Here is an 11,683-nt window from a genome sequence, read left to right on the forward strand (position 1 = left end):
AGGGAAGGAATAACTAAGGGTTAAATAACCGAGTAACTAAAACCAAAAGATGAACTAAGCGGGGGTAGGAAGAGAAGCTAACTAAACTCACTAAAGGGCTGGGCGGGGGGGGGGCGGGGGGTGGTGCAGGTTCCTGGAGACCAGCGGTCCAAAGGTTCACCGCTGGATCTAGCAAGCAGCAGAGAGAGGCTGTGGTGATCCAGGAGAGTCCAGGTGGGAACCCATCCTCCAGGAACAGAAGAACACAGGTCAGGCAGAGCAGGAGAATTACGAGCTGTAATGTGCATGAACCAGCACTGACAGGCTGAAGCGACTATCTGGCAGGCTGTGGAGTGTGGAACCAACCAGCTTCTATTGCAGAGGATGGGGAACAGGTGTGCTGAGCTGCAGCCGCCCAGACTTCTGCTGATGACTGATTAATATTGAGGACTGCTGCTGCAGAGAGCAGCACAGTGGAGAAAGAGCAAGAGCAGAGGAAGAACTGAGAGGAGGATGAGTGAAGAAAAGGAGGGAGGAGGTGAGATGTGGGGGCTGATGCAGGGACCAGGGAGGGGCCATGACAATCTCAGTATCTTCTCACTATCTTGTTATCTTCTCGTTATTCCCTCATCATAATCTTCTTGTTTTTAGTTTCTTGTAGTCTCATTTTTATCTTGTTTTCTTCTTCTTTTGATATCCTTAAACTATTGACATAATGTCTGTGTTTTCTTGGTATGATTTTGTCATAATCTTGTTATTTTGTCATTATAATCTCATTATCTCTTCATGATAAACTTGTTATGATCTTGTTTTAATCCCTTTATAATCTTGTTTTCTTTTTGAATTCAGTTTCAGTTACGTTTCAATCATGTAGCACCATTTCACTCCATACTTCATTTCACAGTCCTTCACATAGAAGGTGAAGACTGATTTTAAACAGAACAGAAGTTTTGTGTTAACTTTTTCTCCTTAATTTATGATCTCATTACGATCTCATTACAATCTCAAGATCTCATTATGATCTCAGCAGCTTCTCATTAAGTTTCCGTCCTGTTTTCTTTCCGTTATAAGCCTGTTATGATCTCGTTTTAATGATCTCTTTATGAGCTCAGCAGCTTCTCGTTATCACCTCGTTTTCATCTCGTTATCTCCTCGTTCGGATCTCCTCGTGGTGTCGGTTTGAATTATCTCGTTCTGATCCTGTTGTGATAATTAAATCTCTGCTTCATGAGTCGTAAACGGCAGCAAGCTTCATCTGGAGGAAGAGCGGCTTCGCTCTGATTTCTTGACGGATTTTCTCATGGATCTGATTTGTTCCTTCTGTCGGTTGTTTCATCCCAACTGTTTTAAATTTCAGCTTCACAGTTTTTCTTTGTGTGAAAGCGTGCCATCTCCAGAGCTGGAGAAGATGGTTTTCTATTATGGGATGTTTCCCTCAGATGTTTTCACAAGGACAAAGAACAAATGAATATTGGTGACCAACAAGAAAACACAACAAACATCTCTTACTACAAACCAGCTGCCATCAGTTTCTGCCAAGAAAACAAAAGAAAGTTTGTCCACGTTTGGGTTTTCCACAGAGTTCTGGAGGCGGATAAATCTACAAAATAAGAGGAATTAAAGACACACAACTCGTTTTGTGGATTTAAAGGTCTCAAACAGACGAACAGAGTTCTTCTCTCCGACAGAAGAAAGAGTGCAGAGTGATATTAAAGTGTTTGTAGAGGCTGTAGAAATGTAAATATCTGTAGGATGTTGTTCCAGGAAGGGTTTGGTGACATTTGGAAAAATGTTGGACATGTTGATTCCAGGTTTTTGTGAAGACAAAACAACAGAAATGAGACCAAACTGTCACAGAGACACAAACTAAGGCACATAAAATGAAAAATGAGAAGAGAGAAAACAAAAAATGAGACTCAAAAAGTAGACAAAATCAAAATGCCAAAATCACACCAGAGTTTTTACAGAAGAACAAAAAGAAAATCTGAACGTCAAAAATGATGCAAACTTACCCAAAATAACTGAAAATGTCTAAATCAGCATAAGACCTATTTTATGACGTACTTTAAAGACATATTTTACAGTATTAATATGTGTTTTATGGTGGTAACACTTATTTTATAGTAATACGATATATTTTATTGACATGTTTTATGATGCTAAAATGTATTTTTGGGTTTTAAGACGTACTTTAGAGCATTAAGACATATTTTATGACCTTAAGGTGTATTTCATGGTTTTAAGATGTATTTTATTGTTCTAAGACATATTTTATGACGTTAAGACGTATTTTATGACCATAAGACAGATTTTAAAGACATATTTTACGATATTATGGAGTTAAGACATATTTTATTGATATGTTTTATGATGTATTTGATAACCTTAATATGTATTTTATGGTCTTAAGAAGTATTTTATGGTTCAAAATCATATTTTATGATGTATTTTGTGGTTTTAAGACATATTTTAGGATTTTATGATGACAAGATGTGTTCTATGGTGTTACGACGTATTTTACATTTATAGGATGTATTTTATGACCTTAGAACTTACTTTAAAGACAGATTTTACAGTATTAACACACATTTTATGGTATTAAGTCATATTTTATTGCTAAGACGTATTTTCTACAGAATAAATCTTTTCTATATGTGTAGCTTGTCAAAATGACAACAGACACAAAACAAACCCATGAGTTATGTCACAAAAGTATAACATTTTTAACAATAATTAGTATCAATATGTTTAATGGAAGCAGAGCGACACATAAAACAAGTTATTTTCTTGTATTAGTTTAGGAGAATCTGCTCAGTATGATATGAATCGATCAGAAAGCAGGAGTCCATAATGAGCGTCTGATACCTGAGAATGAAATGAAGCTCGTTGTGGAGTCTGTGTGGCCTCAGGTTGGACGCCTCAATTAGAGCCGGACAGATGAAGGCGGTTCCCCGAGGTCAACGGTTCCCCCGATCGGCCTCTGGAGAACACAGAACCCATTGATGCTGGGCCTTCTTTGAAGTCCTGAGAAGATGAAATGAAAGCTGCTGCTGTCTGTTTGCTTCGCTTCACCGGCGGCTTCAGGAGGTTCAAACAGCGACGGGAAGCTTCGGTTAAAGAGTTAAAGTTCTGATTTACTAAACTAACAGGAAACTTTAGGGTCAAACTCGTCAAATTTAAAACTAAAACCAGCAGATTTTACTGAAGTTTTACTGCAGCTGATCCACTGTCTTAGATTCTATTCACTTATTTGTTATTTGGGACCCAAAATATCTCAGCTTCACTGTCAGGACCATGCATTCATCTGAAACATCTCAGCTTCACCGTGAGGACCATGCATTCATCTGAAACATCTCAGCTTCACCGTCAGGACCATGCATTCACCTGAAACATCTCAGCTTCATTATCAGGACCATGCATTCACCTGAAACAGACAAGTTCTGCTCAATACTTTGGTGGAATTTTGAGAGTTTCATGTCTTCAGACCTGAGAATGTCCCTCTGTTCACTCAAAAAACAACCTGAGAAGCCATTTTAAGGGTTCAAAATCTCAAAAAAAAGAAACTCCAGCATCCATGATGTTTGGTGAGAACATAGATGAAATAGTTTCCATGACATCAGATGGATTGAATGGATCCAATAGAGAACACATTTGAAATTATTGGCTCTTAAAGATGGAAGAAAGGGCAGAATTTTAAAAAGTTGGTGGTCTAGTGTCTCCATAAAGTTCCTGTCAGTGTTTATCTATGCATGGATCCATATTTCTACTAAAATACAGTTTCTGGTCGACAGTTCTCCAACTGTTGAGGCATCAGTAGAACCTGATGTATGGAAAGACAAGGTTCCAATTTTTAGATATTTAGACTAAATGTTGATGGGGACTCATTGGTAGGAACCAGAACCTGATGTTCATAGAGGTCTAGATGTTGGTGTTTATAGAGGTCTAGATGTTGGTGTTCATACTGGTCTAGATGTTGGTGTTCATAGAGGTCTAGATGTTCATAGAGGTCTAGATGTTGGTGTTCATAGAGGTCTAGATGTTCATAGAGGTCTAGGTGTTAGTGTTCATAGAGGTCTAGATGTTGGTGTTCATAGAGGTCTAGGTGTTCATAGAGGTCTAGATGTTCATAGAGGTCTAAATGTTGGTGTTCATAGAGGTCTAGGTGTTCATAGAGGTCCAGATGTTGGTGTTCCTAGGGGTCCAGATGTTCATAGGGGTCCAGCTGTTGGTGTATCAGCAGAGTTAGAAGCTGCGTCATGTTGTCTTTATGTTTAATTTAATAACATCTGAGACTGATTTTACTGGATGTTTTCGTACTAAAACTGGAAATGAAGCTAATTCAACACACGTCACCATAAAGCTTCATGTTTACGGAAGCTGAAAGCATCCAAAGAAAATAAAGACTCATCGTTCCTCTGTGGATTTATGTTTCATTTATTTACAAAAGGAGGTTCTCAAAAGCTAGTTGAGTGTTCTGACAATGTCTTTTTTTATTTTATTTTTTTAGGGTGAAACTACAAAACTTTTCCCTCTAGAAACACATGAAAGTCTATAAACTCAACATAGTATTTTACAGAAGTTGTACTGGTGAATACATGGTCCTGACGGTGAAGCACGGAGATGGAAGTGTTGGTTGGATGAAGAAAATCTGGTTTAGAATGAATCTAATGAAGCTGTTTACTTTATTTGAGCCCAATACAAACATTAGCTCAGTATGTGATTGTTTTTCTATACGTACTTTAGCTTCCAGAAGTCTTTTCATATCCATATACTGGTCATTAGTAGTAAACCTCATAGATCTAGAACCTGTACAGCTTCTACCACTGTCATAGAAACATCCACCAAGTTAAAGAACGGTGAAAAATCCTGTAAAAAGTAGGAGCTTGTTGATCTGTGAGTGTTTCAGCTTCCGTTTAGTTGTCCATTCGTCACGTTTTTAGCTCGTTGTTGTTTAGTTTCAGTCCTCAGATGTAGTTCCTGAAGCGTTTGTTCAGACCGTCAGTGTTGTTCAGGACCTGCAGCTGCTTTTTATCTGGATTATTTCAGGTGTTTTCGGTGGATTTGAAGCTGTGGAAGAGTTGTGTAGATCCGTTGAACCAGCAGGTGGCAGCAGAATCTCAAACTCTTTAGAAGTAGCAGGAAAGCTTAGACAGAAAAACGAGACTTCAATTTAATTCAGCCCCAAAGTAGAAACTAAACTGAGTCCAGCTGTGATTTCAATCAGTAAATGATGAACAGCAGAACCTTCTCAGTTCTGGACCTATGGGCTGGTCTATCTATGTCTGCATCATGGCTCCACATGGAAAAGAACAGAGGAAGGGAAAAATCTTTGTAATTTGTCAAAAATTACTAACATTGGTTCTCAAATGACTAAAGATTTCTCCAGAATCAACCAAATTCCGTCCAAAACGAGTGAAAATGGTCCAAACCTTCCTCAAATGTCTCAGACTCAAACTAACTCAAGATTTGTCTAAAATGGCTTGAAATTGTCCAAATATGACCTCGACCATTGTCTTGATTGTTCCCACTATGGTTCCTACTTTAATCAGAGTAAATACTTTACTGTTCTACTTAGAAGTAATCTGATTACTGTCAGGTGATAAATGTTTGGAATGTTTGGAAACTGAATATTTCAAGCAGCAGAAAGAACAAAAATCCTCTTTCTTCCTGTTTTTATTAATCAAATGTTGAATAAATGAAGCTGTGGATGAGAAATGAAGAAACCCTTCAGGAAAAAGAAACAGAAATAAAAGTTTGGTGAATTTAAGAGTTGAAAAGTGGAGATTATTATTATTAGTAGTAGTAGTAGTAGTAGTAGTAGTATTACAGTTGTCCTCAAACTATTGCAAAAACCTGAAGTATAAAATGTTATAAATTAATCAAAAACCATAAAAATAAGATAAAAACTTTCTTTATCAGGACACTCACTAAAATCCAAATTTAGTTTTCATTTAAAAAAAAAAATTAAATACTGAAGCTTCAGATTTTCCATTTTTCTTGCATAACTGTTAATTTTAATGGACTTTTGGTTCATTTTCATCCTTGGTTGCATTTTTCTACAATTTATTCTCCTTTTAAACATCTTTTCTTCCTGTTCTCTGACTCTAAATCTTTAAATGTTGGATCTGCGGCTCTCCTTCAGAGCTTTTCGGTTCTTTTTGCTTCCCTGTGAGTCTGGGGAAAGTCCAGATCTTGACGACGTGGCAGCGGCTCGGCCTCAAACGGCTGCTTGTTGTGGATGAAAGGCGTGGCGGCGGCGTTTGTGGTGTCGCCGGGTCTGATCTCAGAGCAGCACCGCAGCGTTTACTCTGAGCTCAGGTACGAACAAGAAAATCCCTGTTAAGTTTTCTTGTCGCACTTTGTTGCGAGCTGCGACGCCGGCATGCAGAATGTGACGCCGCCGTGACGAAACCCGCTGCAACAGAAGGAGGAGAAGAAGAAGAAGAGCGAGGGTTTGTGGCGGCCGACGCTCTGAAGTCTGTCCAGACCTGGAGGCTCCCGGAGAGTTTATCTGACCTTCGACCTCCAAACACCGAGACCCGACACACAAAGGCGCAAGAGAAGAAGAAGGACGGATAAAGAAGAAGAAGCTTTGATTTCAAGGACAGAAGAAGAAGACAGTGAAGGCTGCTCATTTTCCCAAATTCTCATTCACCGAGAACCAGTCCAACACCAGACGGAAACCAATTCAAAGAACAAGTCAGAAATCAGTCCAAAACCAGTTCAAAACCAGTCCTACACCAAAACTAGTCTAAAACCAGCCTTAAACCAGAGTCAAACCAGTTTAAATCCAGTCCAAAACCAGCCTTACACCTCAAACCAATCCAGAACTGGCCTATAACAGTCCCAAACCAAATCTAAAACCATTTTAAAACCAGTCTAAAGCCACTTAAAAAAAAGAAGTGAGAAACCAGTCCAAAACCAGTTTAAATCCAGTTCAAAGCTAGTCTAAAACCAGTGCCAAACCAGTTTAAAACCAGTCCTACACCAAAACCAGCCCAAAAACTTGTCTGAAACCAGGCTAAAATCATTATCAAATCGGTTTAAATCCAGTCCAAAACCAGTGTTGTTTCCCAAAACAGGCAAAACCCAGTAAAAAATGGATAAACACCAGTTCAAAAGCAGTCCAGTACCAGTATTAAACCAGTCTAAAACCAGTATTAAACCAGTTTAAAGCCAGTTTAAAACTAGTCTAAAGCCAGTCTAAAACCAGTTTAAAACCAGTATAAAGGCTGCCAGTAGAAGGTCTCAGTGATGTCCTCTTCTGTCTTCTTCCAGGACTGTGGTCTTCAGGTCCAACCGGGTCGGTTCTGTGGTCTTCAGCCTCACATCAGTTCTGAGGGCCCAGATCAGACCTGCAGCTCTGGAGACGTCCCAGGTACCGACCCGTCCTCTAACACCACCATGCACCACCTCACCTGTCTGCCTCACCTGTCTGTCTGTCTCACCTGTTTGTCTGTCTCACCTGTCTGTCTGTCTCTCACCTGTCTGTCTATCTCATCTGTCTGTCTATCTCACCTGTCTGTCTCACCTGTCTGTCTGTCTGTCTCACCTGTCTGTCTGTCTGTCTCACCTGTCTGTCTGTCTGTCTCACCTGTCTGTCTGTCTCTCACCTGTCTGTCTGTCTCTCACCTGTCTGTCTATCTCACCTGTCTGTCTCACCTGTCTGTCTATCTCACCTGTCTGTCTCACCTGTCTGTCTGTCTGACTGTCTGTCTGTCTGTCTGTCTCACCTGTCTGTCTGTCTGTCTCACCTGTCTGTCTGTCTCTCACCTGTCTGTTTATCTCACCTATCTCAGGTCGGTGGGTGGTGCCGTGTCTCAGCTGTTCTGACAACAGGACGTGCGATTGGAGGGAGGTTGCCTGGCAACCAGACGGCTGTTACCACCCGCTGGTGGACCGCCCCCTGCTGCAGGAGTGTATGACGGACAGGAAGGTGAGGTCAGCTGATGACGGGTCCTGACCTGCTCTCTGATTGGTTGTCGTCGCTCACCTGTCGGTCCGTCTGTCCTCAGGTGATGTTCATCGGAGACTCGACCAATCGGGGGATGATGTACTTCCTGATGGAGCGGGTCAACTCTAGTCTGGAGGACTGGGGCAAAGCTCACGACACGCTGGTGTACCGGAACCTGAATGGGGGGCGGAGCCTCGTCAGCTACTCCTACTATCCTCAGTTCTGGTTGGGGAAGAAGCAGAGACCCACCTTCAGACGGGCTCTACTGCAGCTGCTCAACAGGTGAGTCCGGTTACCTGCCAGACTCCATCTTTAAGGCGGAGCTTCATTGTGCTGATGACTTTCCTCTGTGACCTCTGTGAAGGTCGCGACCTCTGGAGAACTCCAACCGGACGGTTCTGGTGGTGGGCGGAGTCCAGTGGCTCAACATGGGTCACCTGAGAACAGTCAGAGAGGTTCTGGAGAGGTAAACTCTCACATAAACACAGGTGTCATCAGCATACAGGTTCACATCAATGGTTCTAAAATGACTTAGATGATCAAAAGTCCTGTTATCAAAATAAAACCAGGTGGTTCCACAAAGAACGATCTGGAAAATGGTTCCTTGAAGAACCTGCTTTGGTCAGAGTTCTTTGGAAGCCATTAAAGGAACCATTTCTGATGTTTATTCAAAGACTTAAAGAACCGATTGTTGCTAAATCTCTTTGAGGGTTCAGTTAAGGTGCCTACAGGAAGTTTTGGACGATTCTTTGAGGTTCTTTTGGGGGTTCTTTAGAGAACAGTTTAAAGAAATGAAGCCTAATAAAACTCTTTGAAGAACCTCATACTAAAAAGTTCATCACACATCATTCCAAAGAACATGGAACACTGATCCCTGAAGTTCTCCTGCTCTGGTCTTCGTGTTCCTGGACAGTCTCTGATTTATCATTAGTTTGAGTAAAGGTTCCTCAGCTCTGGTACCTGTGTTACTGAGAACCATGTGTTCTCTGCTGTTCCTCAGAGAGTCTCTGGGGAACATCCTGGTGGTGGTCAAGTCTTTGGGGATGGGGTTCCACCTTCCAGTGGACGGGATCCGGTCTCTCAGCCTGGTAGGTTTCTGGTTCAACATGTTCCTCTTCTTCACCGTATTTTCTTTGGAAGTTAAAAGCAGTCGCTGTATTTTTATCAACTCGTTCTTCAGGCAGAGATACAGACCCTGTACCAAGAGAATGCCAACATCATCGCCACCGCAAAGCATCATGGGTACGAGGTCATCGACACATTCAGCATCACGATGGGTCGATACAAAGAGTTCCTGCAGGGACGATGTGCCTGCCACTTCCACGAGGTGACGGAACTTTAATCATCACTGAACGTGTTTGGTTCCTCAGATTATCCTCAAAGGAACGTCAGTGTCCGAAAAACATGGTTGTTACATGTCCAGAAGGACATTTTTAGTGTCCAGTAACAGGTTTTAGTGTCCTACTGAAGGTTTTAGTGTTCTAGTGAAGGTTTTTAGTGTTCTAGTGAAGGTTTTCGAGTCCAACAGAAAGTTTGCATGATCTTGTGGACTCTTGATCTCTTCTTTCCTGTTCTCTGGTTTCTCAGGTGGAGAAGCTCTGGTCCACTAAACCTCCCAGCGACACGTCGTCAACCACCAACAGGACCAGAACCTCACCTGGACTCAGCAGCCAATTGGCCCTGTCGGACACGGACCAGGAGGTGGAGTCTAAGCCCTCCACCTATCACGTGAGAGGACCAGTTAACCAGGTGTATTCTGAGATCCTGCTGAGCCGCATTTGTCCCAAAACCAGAAACTGAAAACCTGGGAGGGAGAACAGGTGAGTCCTGCAGGTAGAACTCAACTGAGAGGGAGAACAGGTGAGTCCTGCATGTAGAACTCACCTGTTCTGTCCAGGTTTAAGGACTCAGAGGAGGAATTATTGTGCTGTTTTCTCTGATTCAGCAGAGCAGCAGATGAATGTATGTAAAGTCATCAGAAGTGAGTTAAACCTGTTTACCTGGTCAGGTAACCAGCAGCAGAGGAACTAAACTTTAATACAGTGCCCCCTGTCTGCTCGCTCTGATAAATAGCTGCCTTAGTGCTGGATCTGTCCCAGCTGTCTTTAAACATGCTGTGGTCAGACCACTTCTTAAAAAACCCAACCTTGACCCTGCTGTTTTATCTAATGTTAGAACGGTCTCTCATTTGCCGTTTTTATCTAAGGTTTTTTGAAAAGATTGTTTTTATGCAGTTGCAACCTTTTCTAGAATCTAACAGTAATTTCAGTCTGGTTTTAGAACGCGTCACAGCACAGAATCCGCTCTCCTTAAGGTGCACAATGACATTTTATAATCTGTGGACACTAAAAAGCCAGTACTCCTGGTGATGTTGGATCTTACAGCAGCTTTCAACACTGTGGACCACTCCATACTCATTTCTCGTTTAGCTCGTGTTGGTCTACAGGGTTCTGTTCTCCAGTGGTTCAGCTCCTACCTGATGGACAGGACCTTTGCTATGATGCTTGATGATCACTCATCTCTGCCTGCCTCGCTGTCATCCGGGGTACCACAAGAGTCCATCCTTGGACCAGTTCTGTTTTCATTATATATGCTGCCACTTGGAGCCATCATCGCTAAGCACAACCTGTCTTTCCACTTGTATGCTTATGACATCCAGCTCTATCTGCCTGTGCTCCCCAATGCTGCATCTGCTCTGGACTCTCTACATAGCTGCTTATCGGATATTAAACACTGGCTGGCCCAGAACTTTCTTCACTTGAACGAAAATAAAACTGAATATATCCTCTTTGCCCCCTCCGATCTGCACCTCAACATACTGTCCGGTTCATCGCTGAGTTTCCCCGTCAGTAATACAGTAAAAAACCTTGGAGTCATTTTTGACAGCGAGTTGAGATTTGACAGACAGATTGTTTCCATTGTCAAGGCTAGCTTCTTCCAGCTACGCCTCCTCACCAAGGTCAAGCCCTTCCTTTCTAAACGCGACCTGGAGAAGGCCATTCACACTTTTATCAGTTCTTGTATTGATTATTGTAATGCTCTCTATTTTGGTGTCGCACAATCGTCACTCCGTCGACTACAACTGGTTCAGAATGCAGCTGCCCGTCTGTTAACCCGCACATCCAGACACACTCACATCACCCCCATCCTCTCCGCCCTCCATTGGCTCCCGGTCCATCATTGTATTGAGTTTAAAATTTTAACATTTGTTTTTAAAGCCCTTCATAGTCTAGCTCCTTTATACATATCGGAGCTTTTAACCATCCACCGCCCCAGTAGAGCCCTCCGGTCATCGACGCAGATGGTGCTGGATGTGCCCAGGTCCCGGTATAAGCAGTGGGGTGATCGATGCTTTGCTGTAGCTGCCCCAACACTCTGGAACGCGCTGCCACTGGAGCTCCGCGTTATTACCAACCTGCAGCTTTTTAAGTCTAGATTGAAAACCTATCTATTTAGACGTGCTTTCGAATCCTAGTATTGTTTTATGGTTTTATGGTTTTCTTAGTTTTGTGTTTTTTATGGGTTCAGTGGTTTTATAGTAATCCAAAAATGGTATTGTTTTGTTTTATTATGCTGTTTGGAAAGCACTTTGGTCTTCAGTTATGTTGTTGTAAAGTGCTCTACAAATAAATTTTGATTGATTGATTGATTGATTGATTGATTGATTGATTGATTGATTGATTGATTGATTGATTGATTGATTGATTGATTGATTGATTGATTGATTGATTGATTGATTGATTGATTGAT

At 41.8% G+C, this 11,683-nt stretch overlaps 1 protein-coding gene across 7 annotated transcripts in view; it reads left to right on the plus strand.

Moving 5' to 3' along the window:
* Positions 1–11,586, plus strand: part of cped1 (cadherin-like and PC-esterase domain containing 1) — a 30,708-nt gene extending 19,122 nt beyond the window's left edge. For all 7 annotated transcript variants that reach the window (XM_055006352.1, XM_055006353.1, XM_055006349.1 and 4 more), the window contains 7 exons: positions 7,258–7,357; positions 7,779–7,915; positions 7,995–8,215; positions 8,298–8,399; positions 8,934–9,021; positions 9,114–9,260; positions 9,521–11,586. In XM_055006352.1, coding sequence (XP_054862327.1) covers positions 7,258–7,357; positions 7,779–7,915; positions 7,995–8,215; positions 8,298–8,399; positions 8,934–9,021; positions 9,114–9,260; positions 9,521–9,733 — 1,008 coding nt within the window. In that variant the 3' untranslated portion in view covers positions 9,734–11,586. The remainder of the gene's footprint in view (positions 1–7,257; positions 7,358–7,778; positions 7,916–7,994; positions 8,216–8,297; positions 8,400–8,933; positions 9,022–9,113; positions 9,261–9,520) is intronic.
* The last annotated feature ends 97 nt before the right edge of the window (positions 11,587–11,683 follow it).

The sequence above is a fragment of the Amphiprion ocellaris genome, chromosome 21, assembly GCF_022539595.1.
Source record: "Amphiprion ocellaris isolate individual 3 ecotype Okinawa chromosome 21, ASM2253959v1, whole genome shotgun sequence".
Taxonomy (NCBI): Eukaryota; Metazoa; Chordata; class Actinopteri; family Pomacentridae; genus Amphiprion; species Amphiprion ocellaris.